General features: G+C 45.2%; 1 protein-coding gene across 1 annotated transcript in view; it reads left to right on the top strand.

Moving 5' to 3' along the window:
* Nucleotides 1–22225, top strand: part of FLCN (folliculin) — a 39682-nt gene that overhangs the window by 8355 nt on the left and 9102 nt on the right. Inside the window, exons 3-10 of the mRNA XM_073636313.1 lie at nt 186–332; nt 2139–2360; nt 5548–5708; nt 10240–10331; nt 13160–13341; nt 15024–15137; nt 16643–16766; nt 21506–21634. Of these exons, the coding sequence (XP_073492414.1) occupies nt 186–332; nt 2139–2360; nt 5548–5708; nt 10240–10331; nt 13160–13341; nt 15024–15137; nt 16643–16766; nt 21506–21634 (1171 nt within the window). The remainder of the gene's footprint in view (nt 1–185; nt 333–2138; nt 2361–5547; nt 5709–10239; nt 10332–13159; nt 13342–15023; nt 15138–16642; nt 16767–21505; nt 21635–22225) is intronic.

Consider the following 22225-nt stretch of genomic DNA (forward strand, 5'->3'; position numbering starts at 1 on the left):
TTACATTTTTGTTCTCAGAGATGCACTTTGGTCTATTCTGCTTCTAGCAGCTAATCTGGAAAGCTCTGCAATTAATACAGTAATAAAAGGCGAGAATTGAAAATGTGAAAATCACTACAGTAATAAGTTAGAAGTATGCATACACTTTCCTTTTAATAAAGTTTTTCTTCCGTTTCTGTTTTTAGGGTTGCCGGTCTTTGGCTGCCGGACATCCTGGGTACATTAGCCACGACAAGGAGACGTCCATCAAGTATGTCAGCCATCAGCACCCCAATCACCCGCAGCTGTTCAGTATCGTACGCCAGGCCTGTGTACGCAGCTTGAGTTGTGAGGTAATAATACACCGAAAGGTGTTCAGGAAAGCCGCACTCTGCAATCTGGGTTTAGCAGCATCGAGGAGCAGCAATTGAAGTTTGTAAACACAATTGCTGTTAAAAATTTTTACTGGAGAATGTTTCTCTGATTGGTTAGAATTCAGTCAACTCCTAAAAAAAATAAAAAGTTCAAAACAAGTAAATATAATATGCTTTCCTATCTATTTACTAAGGCTAGCAGAGTAATGCCCTCTACACACGGTCGGATTTTCCGACTGAGAAAGTGCGATCGGATTGTGTTGTCGGAAATTCCGACCGTGTGTGGGCTTCATCTGACTTTTTCCGTCGGAATTTCCAACACACAAAGTTTGAGAGCAGGCTATAAAATTTTCCGACAACAAAATCCGATCCTTTAAATTCCGATCATGTGTAGACAAATCCGACGCACAAAGTGCCACGCATGCTCAGAATAAATTAAGAGAAGAAAGCTTTTGGCTATTGCCCCGTTTATAGTCTCGACGTATGTGTTTTATGTCACCGCGTTCAGAACGATCGGATTTTCCGACAAGTTTGAGCCAACATCCGTCAGAAAAAATCCGATGGATTTTGATGTCGGAATGTCCATTCAATGTCCGATCGTGTGTACAGGGCATTAGGATTAAAAATTATTGTTATTATACAGGATTTACTGTAGCGCCAACAGTTTACGCAGCGCTTTATAATATAAAGGGAGATAATACAGATACAATAAAATACAAGAGGGTTAAGAGGCCTCTGCTCAGAAGAGCTTACAATCTAATCATGATGATTAGTTTAGTTCAGTTTTAACGTGGTTCTAAAGCCTAAGGTTTTTTTTTCTACCTTTAATGCATTCTATGCATTAAGGTAAAAAGACTTTTGTATAACAGAATCCCCCCGCCCCCCCTTATACTTACCTGAGCCCATTCACGATCCAGCGCTGTTCATAAAAGACGAGGCTCTCCTGGTTCTGTCTCTCCTCTCTAGGCAGATTAATAGTTACATAGTTAGTAAGGTTAAATAAAGACACCAGTCCATCCAGTTCAACCTGAATGAGTGTGGGTGAGTGTCCACAATTGTCACTATCCCTGCACATTGCGTCTCATCAAGATGCTCCTCCATTATATATTATTTATTTAGGGAACCCATATAGCGACGTCAATTTTACTCAGCGATCCACACACATACATCGCACGCTCACATCGGTCCCCACCCCCAAGAAGCCCACAATCCAAGGCCCCCAACTCAAATTCATATACTAGGGCCAATTTTGGACAGAAGCCAATTAACCTACCAGCATGTCTTCGGAGTGTGGGAGGAAACCGGAGTACCCGGAGGAAACCCACGCAGGCACAGGGAGAACATGCAAACTCCAGGCAGATAGTGGTCGTGGTTGGGATCCGAATCAGCGACCCTTTTTACTGCTAGGTGAGAGTTCCACCCACTACACGACTGTGGGAGCCATTTGCTCTCGCTGCTGTCAATCAATTGTTGTGACAAGGAGCGGGGGGCGGAGCCATCCCGCTTAGTCTGTGTCAATGCAGACAAGGCAGCTCGGGAGCCCCACGCACGAGTGCACCCATAGGAAAGCGGCTTCCTATGGGGGCACTCACCGAAGAGGAGGAGTCAGGAGTGCCAGCAGGGGACCCGAGAAGAAGAGGATCAGGGCTGCTCTGTGCAAAGCCATTGTAAGTATAACATGTTTATTATTTAATTAAAAAAAAAAAAAATTAAAAAAAGGAACCTTTTTATTATCACGTTAAATGTATTGTATAACAATCTGGCTGCTTTCTCTGCATTGTCCAGGTCTGCCCCGGCCGCGAAGGTCCAATTTTCTTTGGTGATGAGCAGCATGGCTTTGTCTTCAGCCACACTTTCTTCATAAAGGACAGCTTGTCACGAGGCTTCCAGCGCTGGTACAGCATCATCGTCGTCATGATGGACAGAATCTACCTGATCAACTCCTGGCCCTTTCTGCTGGCTAAGATCAGAGGGGTGATAGATGAGCTACAGGGGAAGGCAATGAAGGTGAGTCCAAGCTTAATTCCAGGGAACACACTATGGAGACGAGGGGGATGGGGGATGGGCGGTGGGCGATGTGGTCATGGGAAGGAGGGAAATGAGGGGGGGAGCCTTTGCAGAGTCTCTAGGACACCCGGTCTCTCCGCCAAGGATTTTAATCTAGCTAAGCTGGCCATACACATATTGATTTCTTTGGTACAAATCTCCTGCTGTGTCTATCTATCTATATTTGGACAGCTAGCCTTATCAGCTGTCAAAATACCAGTACCTGCTTCTGATTTTGAATGCACGTGTCTTGCCGAAAAAGTTCCCCCGGCAGATAATGACCCCCCCCTGTACTGCGCAGGTGCAGCGCTTGCGCAGTTCAGTGTCTTGCCGAAAAAGTTCCCCCAGCGAATAATGACCCCCTGTACTGCCCAGGCGCAGCACTTGCGCAGTATGAAGCACTACCGAGCCGAAAATAGCCAAACATACACAGCTGAGAGTCAGCTATACACCATGCCTGCGCAATGAAGACCACATTTAACACCACATTCTACCACACGCTCCCGATGCTACCAGACAATGGCGCACACTCCCGATGCTCGTGCTACTCTGCAAGGGGCGGCTATATTACGGCGTGTGGCGTGTTTGAACACATTAAGGGCGGGTTTTGCAATCTTCATGAGCGATTTCAATACAGCTCTGCCCATTAATTTAATATTCGGCCTCTTCTGTAGCATCCGCCCCTTACACGATATGACAGTAATACACCCACCCCTTGCAGAGTAGCACGAACATCGGGAGCGTGCGGCAGCGTCGGGCACAATGTCCTGCTCATTGCGCAGGCGCCGTCTATAGCTGACTCACAGCTGTTCAGCTTCGGAGATTTTCGGTGGCTCCCTTGTTCTTCGTACTGCGCAAATGATGCACCTGCGCAGTACAGGGGGGTCATTATCCGCCGAGGGGACCTTTCTCGGCAGAACATCGGCACTATTCAGCTGCTGAATTTCCAATGTGGCTCCTTTGATTTTTCAGTCAAGGAATGTCGGGCGGGAGGTAGCCAACAGGGCCTACCACTGAACGCATTTCGCCTGGTTCATAAGGAACCAACTGTCATTTGCTCTGTGTATGGTCAGCTTTATTAGAACAAACAGAGAGAGAAGACTAATCAGAAGAGGCGGAAGATACAATCCGTTCATAGTCATAAGAGTTTTTAAAGTCATTCCAACCCAAATAGGTAATGTGAGAGAAAAATCCATTGATTCCCCATCTAATGTCAGCTGCTAGCTATTGTATTGAGCAGTAAACACCTGAAAAGTGGTCGCATGTAAATGGATACAAGTACTGTTTGTTGAAGATGGGTCCAACATTGCATCAGTAATTTCTCAATCTATTGAGGAACTTACCAGCACAGAAAAAGGTTTAGGCAGTAAGTCTTGTCTGTTTGGGCCAGGAGTGGAGAAAGTCAGAGTGCATGCCTGGGACTGGCTTGTTCCCTGTAGGCGATATCTGGCTCAGTTGCAAAGACAAAGCAAATTTTCTTAGGCAGTGGTGAAGAATTTTGTATTTCTATCCATCCAGTCCTGAGATATACAGAGCTCTGCCACACAGCACACAGCTCTTTTTGGCAGGGCAGGAGATCTTTTATTTTCTCTGCTGCAACCAAGTAACTCTCTTCCCTAGCCTGTGATTGGACATTGAAAAGAGAAGCAGAAGACTGATGAGTTCATCTCTGTCATATCGTATCACTCTGCATTCTCCTCCTCGTTAGCACATAAGCACTGCAGCACACCTGATTGGCTATTTGTGGTGTTTATTTCCTCTCTGTCTGTGCTCTGCTGTACAGGGGAATGAAATAGGCTCATACCAAAGCAGTTCAGGTTCTTGCACTACTTACATTTAACAAATAGGTAGTAATGTATACAAAGCTGTATCCCTTACTGCCAACCTCGGCATCCCTCTAAACAGTTCTGGGGGCAGGAAGGATTGGTGATCACATGACCACCGTTACAGTGGTCACATGACCGGAAGCCAGTTCCGCTGGCTACCGATATTTAGCCCAGAACGAGAACTGTCTTTGTGCGGAGAGTGTGCGCTGAGCTCGCTCTCAGCACATAGACATCAGCTGCCCAGCGACACATATGTGCAGCGTGTGAGTGTTAAAGCCCACCCTTTTGCCACCGCACATATAGTATGTGTTGGGCGGTTGTAAAGGGGTTAGTTTGTCATTTTTTATATCTGCCTCAATTTCAGCTTTATTCTCTGTTCACACTTGCAGGTTCCCGCATCGCACCCGACTTGCATGGCAGTTCACACTGCCATATGTGAACTGCTGGGAGTGTCAATGCAATGTTAATGACACCCCCATTTCAGCTCACATATCGCAGGGTGAACTGACAGTTCTGAAATAGATCTGATCACATAGGTGTGAACACCCATGCAATTTGATTCTGGTGCGGGCCAAAAAAAGGGTCCTGTGCGAGTTTGGTCCGAATGCGATGCGATTATCAATCATACTATCTGTATGGCTGAAATTGTATTGCATGTCTATGTGTGAACCGGCACTTAAAGCTGAACTCCAGCTTTTGATACACTTTACTCGCACTAACGTGAGGCTTCTGGACGTATGGTATAAACTGTATGTACCTGAGGCTACACATAGCATACTGCACTGTGTTCCGGGTGCGAGCCGAGACGTCCTGTCTCATACCCGAAACACAAGAGAACCTTATCTGATCGCTGCTCAGCCATTCAGAGAAAGCGATGTATTCTCTTAATCAGTACATAGCTTCCTCTGATTGGCTGAATCAGAGGTTGCAACATCAGCCCGCCTCTCTGATTTAGCCAGTCAGAGGAAGCTTTGTATTCATTGCTAGAATACATTGCTTTCTCTGAATGGCTGAGCGGCGATCAGATGGACACACTTGTGTTTCAGGTATGAGACTGGAATTCACGGGTCAAACCTGGAACACAGTGCGGCATGCTGCCTCAACTACATACAGTTTATACAGCACATCCAGTGACCTCATATGTGACCTCATATGTTAGTCAGGGACATAGTTAATTTGGCCCAAACGAACTATGAAAGAATCATGGCGGTCTGCTTGTGTTGTCTCTGAGCTGAGTTATCACAACGTGTTTGATAGCCAAGTACAATTTTTATTGTTTCTTGAGTTATTTATTGGGAAATCTTTTGCCCACACTCTTGCAGGTGTTTGAAGCAGAGCAGTATGGTTGCCCACAGCGCCCTTTAAGGATTAACACGGCCTTCACACCATACATGCACCAGAGGAATGGAAATGCAGCTCGCTCCTTAACCTCGCTCACCAACGACGACAACCTCTGGGCCTGTCTGCACACCTCTTTCGCATGGTACATTGCTTTCTGAATGTCTTCCCTGACCATACACCTCAAGATCCTGCAGATATCAGTCAGCAGGCAATTTTTGCTTTTTTATTGCCAATTGTAAAGTTCAGTGTGTGTGTGTTTTAGTGCCGGTGCTGCCTGAGGTGTACTTTATTCGTTCCAATGGTAAAGTTTGTATCTAGTCTCCAAAACAATATGCAGTATCCTGGACGCCACTCTCCTTATCCAGCCAGTGTGCAGTGTTAAGCAGCATCACCCAGCGCTACCCCACTAACCACATCTCACTGATGCATTTCACCCCACCCACCAGGACTTAGTCAGAGGTTGGTGGGGTGAAACGCATCAGAGGGGCATGGTTAATGGAGTAGTGCTGCCTGAGGCTGCTTAACACTGCACACTGGTCAGTTCGGGAGAGTGACGTCCCAGATACTGCATATTGTTACTACTGGATGAGTTTTATTGGATGACTGGCACCCCCATACCTGAGGACCAGGGGAAGAGTCTCCTCCTGCTTGGAGCAGCACTACAAGCTTTTTTAAGTCATAGTCTGCAGAACTGTTATAAAGCAAACGCTGCTTAAAGAAGAAATCGAGCCAGAACTTTTTTTTTTTTTCCTAGTTTTGGATTGTGGGGAAGAATTAGAACTGATACCTGCAGGAATATTCACCCTCATTATTTGTTAAAGTGTCAAATTATTATTGGGACAGAGGGTTAGGGTACATACATAATTTCTACTGAAAAGGGTTAGAGGGAATATCTTCCAATGGGGACACCTTTTGGTGGCAATTGTCAAAGGTTGGATTCCCTTATCATTAAAGTGGACCTTCACTCTCCTCACCCACTTTTTTTCATTCTACTCGTATCCCCTTCTGTCTTACAATAAGAATTTTTTTTATTTTAAACCTTTTTTAGGGAACCCATTGACACACATTTTGGATTCTTGCCTATGTAAGAATGACATATTCAGTTCCCTGTGACCTCCTGGGATACCCACGTCATGCAGCCCAAGAGGACTTGGGGGACTCTAGAGCACAAGTGCTGTGGTGCATCATGAGGGGGCTGGCTGTGTCTTTCTGGTTCTTGCAGATGATGCGCTATAGTACATGTGTCATCAGGGGGCCAGCTGCAAGTACACAGAAGAGACAGCTGGCTCCTCATGATGTCAAAGAAGGAAATGGCAGCACGAGCACAGGTGTGCAGCAGAAGTCCGTCAAATCCCTAGAAAATACCACTGGAAGGGTTGTGCAGCAGAAAACCAGCAAATCCCTACAGAACACAGCTGGATGCACAGGAAGGGGTGTGCAGCAGAAGACCACCAAATCCCTACATAACACCACTGGATGCAAAGGAAGGGTCATGTAGCAGAAGACCCTCAAATCCCTAGAGAACACAGCTGGATGCACGGGAGAGGGTTGTGCAGCAGAAGACCCTCAAATCCCTACAGAACAGCTGGATGTACAGGAAGGGGTGTACAGCAGAAGACCACCAAATCCCTACAGAACACAGCTGGATGCAGGGGAAAGGGGTGTACAGCAGAAGACCACCAAATCCCTACATAACACAGCTGGATGCACAGGAAGGGGTGTGCAGCAGAAGACCATCAAATCCTGACAGAACACAGCTGGATGTAAAGGAAGGGTCGTGTAGCAGAAGACCCTCAAATCCCTAAAGAACACAGCTGGATGCACAGGAAAGGGTGTACAGCAGAAGACCACCAAATCCCTACAGAACAGCTGGATGCACAGGAAGGGGGGGTGTACAGCAGAAGACCACCAAATCCCTACAGAACACAGCTGGATGCAGGGGAAAGGGGTGTACAGCAGAAGACCCTCAAATCCCTACAGAACACAGCTGGATGCAGGGGAAAGGGGTGTACAGCAGAAGACCATCAAATCCCTACATAACACAGCTGGATGCATGGGAAGGGGTGTGCACCAGAAGACCATCAAATCCCTACAGAACACAGCTGGATGTAAAGGAAGGGTCGTGTAGCAGAAGACCCTCAAATCCCTACAGAACACAGCTGGATGTAAAGGAAGGGTCGTGTAGCAGAAGACCATCAAATCCCTACAGAACACAGCTGGATGTAAAGGAAGGGTCGTGTAGCAGAAGACCCTCAAATCCCTACAGAACACAGCTGGATGTAAAGGAAGGGTCGTGTAGCAGAAGACCATCAAATCCCTACAGAACACAGCTGGATGTAAAGGAAGGGTCGTGTAGCAGAAGACCATCAAATCCCTACAGAACACAGCTGGATGTAAAGGAAGGGTCGTGTAGCAGAAGACCCTCAAATCCCTACAGAACACAGCTGGATGTAAAGGAAGGGTCGTGTAGCAGAAGACCCTCAAATCCCTAGAGAACACAGCTGGATGCACGGGAGAGGGTTGTGCAGCAGAAGACCCTCAAATCCCTACAGAACAGCTGGATGTACAGGAAGGGGTGTACAGCAGAAGACCACCAAATCCCTACAGAACACAGCTGGATGCAGGGGAAAGGGGTGTACAGCAGAAGACCACCAAATCCCTACATAACACAGCTGGATGCACAGGAAGGGGTGTGCAGCAGAAGACCATCAAATCCTGACAGAACACAGCTGGATGTAAAGGAAGGGTCGTGTAGCAGAAGACCCTCAAATCCCTAAAGAACACAGCTGGATGCACAGGAAAGGGTGTACAGCAGAAGACCACCAAATCCCTACAGAACAGCTGGATGCACAGGAAGGGGGGGTGTACAGCAGAAGACCACCAAATCCCTACAGAACACAGCTGGATGCAGGGGAAAGGGGTGTACAGCAGAAGACCCTCAAATCCCTACAGAACACAGCTGGATGCAGGGGAAAGGGGTGTACAGCAGAAGACCATCAAATCCCTACATAACACAGCTGGATGCATGGGAAGGGGTGTGCACCAGAAGACCATCAAATCCCTACAGAACACAGCTGGATGTAAAGGAAGGGTCGTGTAGCAGAAGACCCTCAAATCCCTACAGAACACAGCTGGATGTAAAGGAAGGGTCGTGTAGCAGAAGACCATCAAATCCCTACAGAACACAGCTGGATGTAAAGGAAGGGTCGTGTAGCAGAAGACCCTCAAATCCCTACAGAACACAGCTGGATGTAAAGGAAGGGTCGTGTAGCAGAAGACCATCAAATCCCTACAGAACACAGCTGGATGTAAAGGAAGGGTCGTGTAGCAGAAGACCATCAAATCCCTACAGAACACAGCTGGATGTAAAGGAAGGGTCGTGTAGCAGAAGACCCTCAAATCCCTACAGAACACAGCTGGATGTAAAGGAAGGGTCGTGTAGCAGAAGACCATCAAATCCCTACAGAACACAGCTGGATGTAAAGGAAGGGTCGTGTAGCAGAAGACCACCAAATCCCTACATAACACAGCTGGATGTAAAGGAAGGGTCGTGTAGCAGAAGACCACCAAATCCCTACATAACACAGCTGGATGCATGGGAAGGGTTGTGCAGCAGAAGACCATCAAATCCTGAGGGAACACAGCTGGATGTAAAGGAAGGGTTGTGTAGCAGAAGACCCTCAAATCCCTAAAGAACACAGCTGGATGCACAGGAGAGGATGTGCAGCAGAAGACCATCAAAACCCTACAGAACACCACTGGATTCTCTTGGCGTGTGAATGTCTTTTTGTGGATAACCCAGAAAAAAAAGTAAGGGGGGGTGGTGTAACCAAGGAGGAGAATAAAGCTCCTCTTAGTCTAGGTTCACACTGCTGCAGGATTGAAATCGTACGAGTTCAGCTGAACTCGCACAATTTCATACCCGGCAATGCAGTCCGACTTCGGGGGCAATTTTAGAGAGATCTGTGTGGGTTCCTGCACAGATGTCTATATAAATCGCACCCCGAAGTTGACAAAGGTACTACAGGAACTACTTGAGGTAATCACAAAGTCGTTGTCGCACCATCTCGGACGGTGCCATTGCCGGCAATTGCTGCCGATTTGGCATGCGTTTTGAAATCGCATCAATGTGAACCTAGGAGGAGATTTCAACTTGTTTCCTGTTACATCTGTGGGATAATAAGAGATATGTCCCTAGTGAGAATACAGCATTTAAACACCCCAGAGGTTCTTATCTTTCCCCACTTATCCAAAAACAATGCTGCTGAATCGGCTGAAATCTAAGCTGTGGGTTAACCTGCCCACGTCATCTGGCTTGACAAACTTTGATTGAGAAATTGGAGCCGGGTGGAAGAAAATTCAGCTTGAACAGTGACTATAGCCGATCGGGCAGTCATCTGCTGTTACTATTCAGGTGCTCTTACAGCCAAGGGTTCCAGTTATTGGCATACAATAGCCTGCAGGAGAGATTTCCTCATCTATAGCATGCATTTAGGATGCTCAGCCTAAATCTCCCTTGGTGGGAAGGGGAGACAGTCTTTAGAGTAATATACAGAATATTATCATCATCATAAATGGTATTTCCCAATAATGACACACTGACTGTTATCTCCAGATTTCTTGCACTGTATTATAGTGTATTGATGTACTACACTTTCATATGTCTTCTGCAGGTTGTTAAAGGCTTGTGGGTGTCGCCTTACTGAAAAGCTTCTTGAAGGGGCCCCAACAGAGGACACTCTGGTGCAGATGGAGAAGCAAGCAGGTAAGTGTCCAACCTTCCCGGCCATGTTAAAAGAATGCTATATGTTATACAATTTTTTTTCCTTGCTATTTCTGCTTTTTTGTTTAATTTAGGTGGGTTTGAAAAAATAACATTTTTTTGTTCAGAATTTACCTTTAAGATGCATGGTTTGTAGGTCTGCGCATGATTTAGCAAATCGTGTGTGTGTGTTTTTTGGGCACACCTTGCACAGCTCTTGGTAAACCTCTCGTCCCTAAAATCTTAGCGAAAGCACCGAGGTGTGAATCACTCTTTTCCTGATATGAAGTCTCTTTTGTTGTTCTTTATTTTTGAGCCTGTTTGGTAGGTAAATGAAAGTTAAAGCAAAACTCTGGACGAAATTAAAAAAAAGTCATAAATGATGCAGTCTGTGTTTCCTGGATCCTATTTTTAACAGCTTAAAGGGGTTGTAAACCCTCGTTCTATTTTCACCTTAATGCATCAAGGTGAAAAAACTTCTGACAATGACCGGCCCCCCAGCACCCCCCCCCGGGTCCCGTTTTACTCACCTGAGCCCATTCGTTCCCTCTGCGGAGATGTGCTCTCCTTCTCTGCCCGGGGTCCCGGCTCTTAATTGGATAGATTGATAGCAACGCAGCCATTGGCTCCCACTGCTGTCAATCAAATCCAATGACGCGGGCGCCGGGAGCGCATCCGCAAGGTAACCCCCAGGGAGAGCTCTTCTCCCAGGAGGTTTACTGATGCAAGGAGGAGCCACGAGCGCCGCCGAGGGACCCCAGAAGACGAGGTTCGGGGCCACACTGTGCAAAAGGAACTGCACAGTGGAGGTAAGTATGATATGTTTGTTATTTAAAAAAAAAAAATAACGAAGGCCTACAATCACTTTAAAGTGGTTGGTTGTAAAGGCACAAAGGTTTTTTACCTTCATGCATTCTATGCACTTACGCCCAAACGCTATACATGCATAAACCGGCGTACTTATTGTACACGTTTTGGCAGAAAAAACACTGCTCATTTTCATAAGCTCGTGTGCATGAGGCCTTTTAATTTTTCATTTTTTTTTTTGACAGGGTGACAATGCTGTTCTTTAGTCTAATTGCTCAGCAGTGTTGCCATCATGTGGACTAATATTAAAGGTTCGATTTTTTTTTTTTTTTTTTTTTTTTTATTTAAATAGCAAACATGTTATACTTGCCTGCTCATAGCAGTCCTGATTCTCCTCTTCGCGGGTTCCCATCAGTGCTCCTGGCTCTCCAACCCCCCTGCCGAGTGCCCCCATAGCAAGTTGCTTGCTCTGGGGGTACTCGTGCGTGCTCGTCCATTAACACACATAATGGGGCTTGGGGCCCCCCCACCCTGCTCCCTCCTCACTCACTGGCTGTGATTGACTGCCTCTGAGCCAATGAGGAGAGAGAGCGTCAGCTCTCATGCACATCGCTGGATCTAGATTTCATTCTCCCACGATTGTCCTATGAGAATGCAGGACCCCGACCCTCTGTCTGGACAGTGCTAATTGGCCCTGTGCTGATCACATGCACCTTCCCAAGAAAAAAAAAAACCTCTAGCAATACTACAGACCAAACTGAGCATGTGCAGCTTGTCCCCTAGCTCTGTAAATATCAGGAGATATATTGTAGACAGTGGAAGAAGGAGATGATCAGAGAAGACAGGATCAAACGGCCTTTTTACACAATGCGGAGGATTAACCCCTTAAGTTCCACAGTGAGTATAACGAGCATGCTTTACTGCAGATACAGACTGATTTTACTATTGGGGGTTTAGTAATACTTTAGGCTTTAACCACTTGAGGTCCGGGCCATAGCCGAATGACGGCTACAGCGCGGACCTCAATTTCCGGGAGGCCGTCATGGGATGTCCTCCCCTGTGCACGCGCACCGCGCGCACCCTGCAGGGCGCGCGGTGTGCGCGCTGTGATCACCGAGTCACGGAGACTCAGATGATCACAGATCCGAGTAAGGGGCTGGTCCCGGCCCCTTACCATGTGATCAGCTGTCAGCCAATGACAGCTGATCACATGATGTAAACAAAACCTCGGTGAACGGTTTCGTTTTCTCCTCACGAAGCCGATCACCGGCTTATGTCAAAGGGACATCGGTCCCGAAGAGGAAGGAGGCACATATGCCTCATCTGTGCCAACAAGTGCCACCTATCAATGCCCACAAGTGCCACCTATCAATGCCCACAAGTGCCACCTATCAATGCCCACAAGTGCCACCTATCAATGCCCACAAGTGCCACCTATCAATGCCCACCAGTGGTGCCAATCAGTGTCACCTAGCAGTGCTGCCATCAGTCAGTGCCCATCACGGCCACCCATCAGTGCCCATCACTGCCACCTATCGGTGCCCATCAGTTCCGCCTCATCAGCGTACATCAACGCAGGAGAAAAATTACCTGTTTGCAAAATTTTATAACAAAATATAAAAAAAATATAATTCTTTTAAAAAAAAAAATTCTGTCTTTTTCAATTTTTTTAACAAACACTAAAAACCGCAGAGGTGATCAAATGCCATCAAAAGAAAGCGCTATTTGTGGGAAAAAAATGATAAAAATGTCATTTGGGTACAGTGTTGTATGGCCACGCAATTGTCTTTCAAAGTGCGACAGTGCTGAAAATTGGTCTGGACAGGAGGGGAGTTTAAGTGCCCAGTAAGCAAGTGGTTAAACCATATGAATAAAAGCTGGCTGTTGTAAGTCTCCCCCCAGCAGTGTTATTTGGTTTGTCCCAAACCCTGAAATCTTTACTGGATAAGCCTGGCCTATGCCATCTATGTTGCTTTTAATTATGCCCATAGTTTTTTCATTTCAACCTTTTTTTTTTCTTGCAGACTTGGAGGAGGAATGTGCAGCCTGGGAAAGCCGTGAAGAAGAAGAGGGAAGGCCATGTCCCATACCTGATGTCTTGGAGGGCAGAGAACTGTTAAAGTGTCCCACAGAATCCTCTGTGCTATCAGATTGTAGCTGGAGTCACAGGACGGCCGAGTTCAGATCTCTCCGCCATATGAGACAGGTGCTATTTCATGAATGGTAACAGTAGAGGGAGAGATTGTGTTTGTTTGAAAGTTCTACAAGATAAAGGGAATATTGACGAGACTTAAAGTGGAACTAAACTTAACTATTAAAAATCTGCGAATAGGCTAAGGAGTCCAGTTGAGCTAGGGCAGGGTGAGCTTTCTATACATATACTTGGGAAATCTGGGTTTCCTTTTAGTGTTTTTTTTATTTATTTATTTTTTTTATTGTTTTTGTACTTCTTTCTCATTAGGGACAACTGCCTATTGAGAAGCTTGTGATGGGCGATGGGCTAGACCATTGAGGGGGTGATAAATATTTGTGATTGTTATGCACTGCTTTTTCCCCCAAATTGGGATTAGATTGGTAACCAAAGAAAATGAATACGCAATTGTGTTGACTAGGCTCCAACCGTCATTTTAACAAGGTACATAAGAGGGCCAGCAGAATGGTAGGGAACACCAGGTGAAAGTGGAGGCAGCTGCTCTGAGATTAGGTCCTCCTTTTTTTATTTTATTTTTTTTTCTATTACAACTTCATGGACTGATTAACATATAATGCATATAAAATATACTTCTAAACATGCAATAACCTTATGAATTTAAATTTTTACTTTACATTATTATTTCCTCAAATTCATAACAAATGAAATATGTTTGCCATGTCTGGAGTCCATTTAAGTAGCAGGTCTGGAAGAAACTTTTTTTTTTAGGGCTTTTTAACAAAATTTATGAGTTTCGGTATGGAGATCCTAATGCACATATATAAAACAAACGGAAGAGGGCGCCTCCATCTAGGTGCAGCAATTTATTAACCACTTCAGCTCCGGAAGGTTTTCCTCCATGACCAGGCCATTTTTTGCGATACGGCACTGTGTTAACTGACAATTTTGCGGTCGTGCGACGCTGTACCCAAATAAAAAAAATTTGTCCCCATAAATGGAGCTTTCTTTTGCTGGTATTTGGTCACCTCTGTGTTATTTTTATTTTTTGCGATGTAAACAAAAAAAAAAGAAACAACCATTGTGAAAAAAAAAAACAATATTTTTTTAATTTCTGCTGTAAAACACATTCAATAAAAAATGTTTAAAATATTTATATAAAAATATTTATATATAAAATTTAAAAATATGTCCATAAATTTAGGCCAATATGTATTCTGCTACATATTTTTGGTAAAAAAAAATCCCAATAAGCGTATATTAATTGGTTTGCGCAAAAGGTATAGCGTCTACAAGGACTTTAAGAAGGAAAAAAACCTGATTAAAGCTCAACTCCAGTAAACGCTTTTTAAGCGGTTACGTAACGAGTTTAAAGTAATATTAAAGGTTCGATTTTTATTTATTTTTTTTTTTTATTAAAATAGCAAACATAGCAGTCCTGTAAACTCTAGCGTCTACACTCCTGTGCACAAGATGACATCATTCCCATTTTAGCCAATCAAGAGGCCAAATATCTTGCCCCCGGAAGTACTTGGGCAGAAGATGACAGCAGCTGGTGAGGCATTTAATCTGCTGCATCGCTGGAAGGAGGAAGCGGGTATTTCTAGGAGTTTAGTCCCGCTTTAAATGTAAAAGATCTTGTCATCCAATAAATATTGGACCAGGAGTGTTCAAACAACTGTATATACAGTAGCTTTATTCACAAAGAGGTTTTGATCGCTCTGATGTCTTTCATTTAGGTGCTCGGTCCGTCTGCTTTCCGTATGCTGGCCTGGCATGTTCTGATGGGAAATCAAGTCATATGGAAGGGGCAGAACCAAGAGCTCATCCAGTCTGCCTTCGATGTTCTCCAGGTCTGTCTATTGCTCTGTTACAGATATCTGAGTGTAGGATAATTTGCTATGACTATTATTGTTGTTACTGATTTTATATAGTGGGTTTGATTTACTAAAACTGGAGCACTCAGAATCTGGTGCAGTTGTGCATGGTAGCCAATCAGCTTTTAACTTCAGCTTGATTAATTAAGCTTTGACAATAAAACCTGAAAGCTGATTGGTTTCTATGCAGAGCTGCACCAGATTTCGCACTCTCCAGTTTTAATAAATCTATGTCTATGCCTGTGTTGTAGTAGAGGGAAGCCATAAGGTTATAGGGGAGGGATATTGTGTTTTCATTTTGAAAAGCCGAGTTCTAGGCAAACATTTTGCTATACAGTAATACCTCAGATTGTGAGTAGCGCGGTTTACGAGTGTTTCGCAATACGAGCGATTATTTTTTTTTAATCGTGACTCTGTTTGCGAGCGTTGTTTTGCAAGACGAGCAGGATTCAAGCCTCTGGGGTGTGCAGTATTGCATGTGGCCAGAGGTGGCGGGCGGCAGTGACGCTCGGAGCCACTCTTAGCCCCTCGGAGACACTCGGAAACACTCCGTTCTGAGTCTCTGAGTGCATCCGTGCGGCTCCGAGTGTCTCCGCCCCCCCCCCCCCCCCCCAACCTCTGTCCACATGCGGTACTGCATACAATAGCAGCAACTGTGGAACAAATTATCTGCGTTTCCATTTCCGACTTCTATGGGGAAACTCGCTTTGATATATGAGTGCTTTGGATTACAAGCATTCTTCTAGAACTAATTTTGCTCATAAACCAAGGTAACGCTGTATTTGTTCAATAGTTAGCTGGTAACTTACTGTGCTCTCTGCCTCTACTACAGACTACAGCTCCCCCTCCTCGTTTTATTTAGAAGAGGGGAAGCCATTCTTTATATCTGTCCTATAGTGACAACACTGCTCCTCTGTAGATACAATACATTGAGTGTTGTCACCCTAGAACAGGAAGAATGTTACCAGGTAAAGCCAAAGGGAAAATAATCTAATGCAGCCAGCACATGTAAGGACTGGTAAGCTGCAATATAATAATTTTTGTCATTGTTGGGTTTAAATAAGATTTAATGATCAGAAGGCTGCAGAAAAATAGAACAGTTTCTATACATGTTTTAGTAGTTTATGAACACAGTAGGGATAAAACTTTTTAGCAAAAGGGAGTTGAACAAGACACGTGGCCACTCATTAAAATTAGAAGAAAAGAGGTTTAACCTTAAACTACGTAGAGGGTTCTTTACTGTAAGAGCGGCAAGGATGTGGAATTCCCTTCCACAGGCAGTGATCTCAGTGGGGAGCATCGATCGTTTCAAAAAACGATTAGATAAGCACCTGAATGACCGCAACATACAGAGATATACAATGTAATACTGACCTATAATCACACACATAGGTTGGACTTGATGGACTTGTGTATATTTTTCAACCTCACCTATTATGTAACTATGTAAGTAGCTGACCTTTTTCTCTTATTGGTGTCAGGCCATGCTTCCCGTAGGCTGCGTGCGTATAATCCCGTACAGCGAGAAGTACGAGGACACCTATCGATGTAACTTTCTGGGATTAAGCCCACAAGCTGAGATCCCCCCACATGTGCAAAGCTCTGGTAAGTTTGTCCTACAGTACCGTCTTATCTAAGACAACACATCCTATGGTGCATAAAAAAAATGTGCATTTATTATCTTTTGTTAAAAGGTGAACTTATTCTTTAATTTGATTGGTCTCTTAGGTTTTTATTCTTTGTGGATGCACCGCCATTTAAAAATAAACTTAATCGGTGACTGTCCTCATTTTCCTTTTTCTGTGCCGGCCCACCAATGACACTCGATCTTGCGTATATGCCATAGGTCTATCATAGTTTGCTATAGAACAATAACAAACCATCAGGGCTGGTGCAAGGATTTTTGACACCCTAGGCGAAACCTCATTTTGTGCCCCCCCGGCTCCACCCCCTTTGCCCTGCCCATGTATACCCCACCTTTTTAATGAGGCACCCATCAAATGCAGCCTCACCAGCGCCCATCAATGCAGCCTTACCAGTGCCCATCAAATGCACCCATCAATGAATGCTTGCTTCCATTCATTCGGGAGTCGGGACACAGACACAGTCCTGCGCCGCGCCTGCGCCTCTGACACCATGTGCGAACGCAGTGGTGGCTGCCTGCTGATGCTGAGACTTGCTTGCTGCAGAGAGAAGAGAGTAGGAACACCAGTGGCCGGGCGCTCTAGACAGCAGTGTACCCTAGGCGGCTGCCTAGTTTGCCTAGTGGTAGCACGGCCCTGAAAACCATGCCAGGTCCCTTACAGCACATGCACTAGAGCAGGGGTCTCCAAACTACGGTCCTCCAGCTGTTGCGGAACTATACATCCCCATGAGGCATTGTGAAACTCTAACATTCACAGACATGACTAGGCATGATGGGAATCACAGTTCCTGAACAACTGGAGGCCCATAGTTTGGAGACCCCTGCACTAGGGAATGGCACTAGTCATGTATACTTCCAGGGGACAGCTGTGAGGCCCTGGCTGCATCAACAGTGCCAGAGTCATACATCATGTCTGTAGAGACAAACCATTCCTAGGGTCGCTGGTTCGAATCCCAGCCATGACACTACCTGCATGGAGTTTGCATGTTCTCCCTGTGCCTGCGTGGGTTTCCTCCGGGTACTCCGGTTTCCTCCCACACTCCAAAGACATGCTGGTAGGTTAATTGGATCCTGTCTAAATTGTCCCTAGTATGTATGAATGTGAGTTAGGGACCTTGGATTGTAAGCTCCTTGAGGGTAGGGACTGATGTGAATGTACAATGTATATGTAAAGCGCTGCGTAAATTGACGGCGCTATATAAGTACCTGAAATAAATAATAAATAAAATAGAAATGAGGGACCATTTGTATGTTAATGAGTAGGCTCATAAAGTCTTCCTTCCCTGTGAATGGGTGACAGGTACACTTACATGCCACAGTAATGTCTATAGTGGTGCTGAAGTATGACACGTGTGCCAGTGGTGGTCCATGGCAGGGCTTGGAATGTTGCTGGGTGGCTATAAAAGAATAGTCTCTCTTCCTTCTTCTTTTTTTTTTTTTTTTTTTTAAGAACTGTTAGGCACTACAGGAAGAGAATGGATCTAAAGCAAACCTAAGCAACCAGGTGAGGAGTACAAAGACAAGTGTGTCTTGCCTACAGTCAAGCATGGTGGTGGGAGTGTCATGGTCTGGGGCTGCATAAGTGCTGTCGGCACTGGGGAGCTACAGTTCATTGAGGGAACCATGAATGCCAACATGTACTGTGACATACTGAAGCAGAACATGATCCCCTCCCTTCGGAGACTGGGCCGCAGGGCAGTATTCCAACATGAACCAAAAGAGCACACACCACTCCAGGCAAATCTTCAGGTGCAAATGGATAAAAGGTGCAGACCCCGGCTCACCACCGTCCAATGCGAATAAAATAAAGAAATGGTCGCACTCTGAATTTCCAAAAAACTTGCTTGATGTACCTTTATTGTCACAAGTGTATCAGACAAACGCAGGACAAGCAGTTGACATGAAACATGTCAACTGCTTGTCCTGTGTTTGTCTGATACACTTGTGACAATAATTGTAACAATAAAGGTACATCAAGCAAGTTTTATGGAAATTCAGAGTGCATGTCTCCAGACCTAAACCCTATTGATCATCTGTGGGACATCCTCAAACGGAAGGTGGAGGAGCGCAAGGTCTCTAACATCCACCAGCCTCGTGATGTCGTCATGGAGGAGTGGAAGAGGACTCCAGTGGCAACCTGTGAAGCTCTGGTGAACTCCATGTCCAAGAGGGTTAAGGCAGTGCTGGAAAATAATGGTGGCCACACAAAATATTGACACTTTGGGCCCAATTTGGACATTTTCACTTAGGGGTGTACTCACTTTTGTTGCCAGCGGTTTAGACATTAATGGCTGTGTGTTGAGTTATTTTGAGGGGACATCAAATTTACACTGTTATACAAGCTGTACACTCACTACTTTACATTGTAGCAAAGTGTCATTTCTTCAGTGTTGTCACATGACAAGATAGAATAAAATATTTACAAAAATGTGAGGGGTGTACTCACTTTTGTGAGATACTGTTGTACGTGTTTACTGTTTTACCCCACAAAGGATTTTTTTTTGTTTTAGCAACTCATCGCCATACACACACTTCTGCCATTCAGGACGATCACTTTCCTACTTCTACTATTAGTGTTTCCTGAGTCATCTTAGGCTCAGCCTTAGTGTAGAGCCTGTGGTGATCTGCTTAACACTGCAGAGATTTCTTCTTAATTGAAGAAGGCTCTCCTGCTGGCTTTTTATTTATTAATTTAATTCCCTGTTTTATTAATTTAATTAACTGAATCTTAGTTTAAACTCCCAGATATATGTTTTGAGAAAATGGAGACCCTGGAAAATAAAATGGTGGTAGTTCTGAATTTTTATTATGTTGGTGCAGCAGTGTATTAAAGCGGTGTTCCACCCAGAAATTGAACTTCCACTTATCGGATCCCTCCCCCCCCCTCTCCGGTGTCACATTGGGCACTTTTGAGGGGGAGGGGGGAGCAGATACCTGTCAAATCCAGGTATTTGCTCCCACTTTTTGCGGTGAACTACACCATGTCTGGCCCCTCCTCCATCCCCTCGCTGTCTTCTGGGAGACACACAGGTCCCAGAAGACAGCAGGGACCATTCAGAACTCGCAGCGCAACTCGCGCATGCGCAGTAGGGAACCAGGAGTGAAGTCGAAGGTCCTCACTTCCTAGTTCCCTTTTCAGGAATGGCAGCGGCAGCACCCGGGAGTCGATCCGAAGATCGGCTTCGGGTGCCGACAATGCGGTCTCCCTGAACAGGTAAGTGTCCTTTTATATTAAAAGTCAGCAGCTACAGTATTTGTAGCTGCTGACTTTTTTTTTTTTAAATTCCCAGGCAGAACTGCGCTTTAAGCGTAAATTTTTTTTTTTTTTTAAGCGTAAAAGTCCATTTTGGGGCTCATAGACGAATATATTGCCCAATAGTCTGGTAAAACATAAAAGATAAGGTTTTGCCGAGTAAAGAATTACAACATGTCAAGCTGCAACATTGTGCATGTCTGCACAGCAACAGCGAACTTCTGTACCTTATATCTTCCATAGGCAATGCTTTAAATACCCCTACAGTTCATTACTTTAGAGCTAGCCATGAATATTGGCCCTACAATTATTGCTTTCACTCCGGTACACACATCGATATGCATGTGTAGCACAAGCGACATTTTTGTAGTCGCCCCTGACAGGTGCATCTACAATCGTGGGGGTGGGATTTTTTTTATTTTATTTGTATCACATAGGGGAGAGAAAGTCCCCTCTGTGGTATAAATTCCTTGATACAGGTTCTCTTTAATGAGACATCGGGGGGGGGGTCTTTTAAACCCCCAATGTTTCACCTGTCTTCCATTGAAGCTAATTGAGCGTAGGTCAACTCCATTAACTTCTTACTTGGCCACAGTGGCCAGGGAAAGTGACACCAGAAACTGTAAGTGATATTGTACACATTACTTCCGGTTTCTTTACGGAGATCAGTGAACGGATGTTTGCTGGTCTCCCTTCCCTCCACCCACCAACACCCACCATGCTGTCCCAGGGTCCATAGGTGGGGCACAGTTCTAGGGGTCATAGAAAGCGATCGGGCAGCTCTGTAGAGAGCCCACAGTTGGCTTGTGGAATGCACACAGTTGGGAATGTGTGTAAAACCCCCCACTGCCAACATCATATGACATACGTCAGTGCCAGTAAAAGGATTAAAGCAGTGGCATGTCCATGGTAAAGCCATACTACTGCTTTATAAATGGAGCCCATAGGAAACCAGAAAACTGAATGAAGAAGCTGCATTGCTGAACCAGGAAATAAATGTCACCTGTCTTGCTAGCTGCCTTGTTGGACAAGGTGAAAACGCCCCCCAATTGGTGCATGACCGTCACAAGCTGTAGCTAGCATGAAGAAGAAGACATCTGCTTTGTAAGTGAATGCCTGTCTTTGGTTCCCAGAACCCGCCATAGGCATGCCAAGACATGCGTCGGCCCCACCTTCCTATGCATTCCTCAGGTAAGTGCTGGGAGACAGAGACAGGCACTCGCTAGCAAACCAGCTGTATTCTTGATCGCTGTGGTGTCTGGTGGCTGTGCACTGAGGGGAAGATGGTACAAAGTATTACATGTATTTTGTCCCAATGGGAACTGAATAATGTATTATCAGCATTCTATAAATAGTGAGAATGTTATTGTAGTGTTGGTCTTTTCTATATGAATCATTGTCAGCAAACTAATCGGAACTCTCTCCGCGGTTTCTTTGTGATGACAGAATTTGCAGTCATGATCGACGTTCGTACTGCCCCACGCAGCAATCTCTATCCTGTTTTGTTTGATGACGAGCCTCTCAGCAAGTATGAGTTTTCAGTGGCCAGCGGGAGCCCAGTAGCTATAGACCGTGGTAAGTACACAGGCTGGGTAAGTCGGGGGTCTCCAAACTTTCTAAACAAAGAGTCAGTTTACTGTCCTTCAGACTTTAGGGGGGCCGGACTGTGGCCAGTGGGAGTAGAAAATTTCTTGTCAAGTAGGAGCAAATCATTCCCCATCTTTGGTGTCAGTGGGAAGCATAATGCCCCACCTTTGGTGTCAGTGGATGGAATAGTGCTCCATCATTGGTGTCAGTGGGAGGAATAGTGCCCCATCATTGGTGTCATTGCGTGGAATTGTGCCCCATCGTTGGTGTCATTGCATGGAATTGTGCCCCATCGTTGGTGTCATTGGGTGGAATGACAAGGGCCAGATAAAAGAAAGCAAAGGGCTGCAATTTGGAGGCCAACTGTTACTAGAGCTGAGATGGAAAAAAACCCCACACTCCTCCTTTTGTGAGCTGTACTTCAGGTTCCCAAAGAATACATGATTGAGGGAAAAACCTTGTTTACATTACTACCCAATCAGCCAACCAATATCAAACTGTCCTGTGTACCAGAGAGGCTAAAAAAATGAAAGATTATAACTTAATTTCCGGGTAGGGGGGCGCACACCACTTCTGCTG

Source organism: Aquarana catesbeiana, linkage group LG06 (assembly GCF_042186555.1).
Source record: "Aquarana catesbeiana isolate 2022-GZ linkage group LG06, ASM4218655v1, whole genome shotgun sequence".
Lineage (NCBI taxonomy): Eukaryota > Metazoa > Chordata > Amphibia > Anura > Ranidae > Aquarana > Aquarana catesbeiana.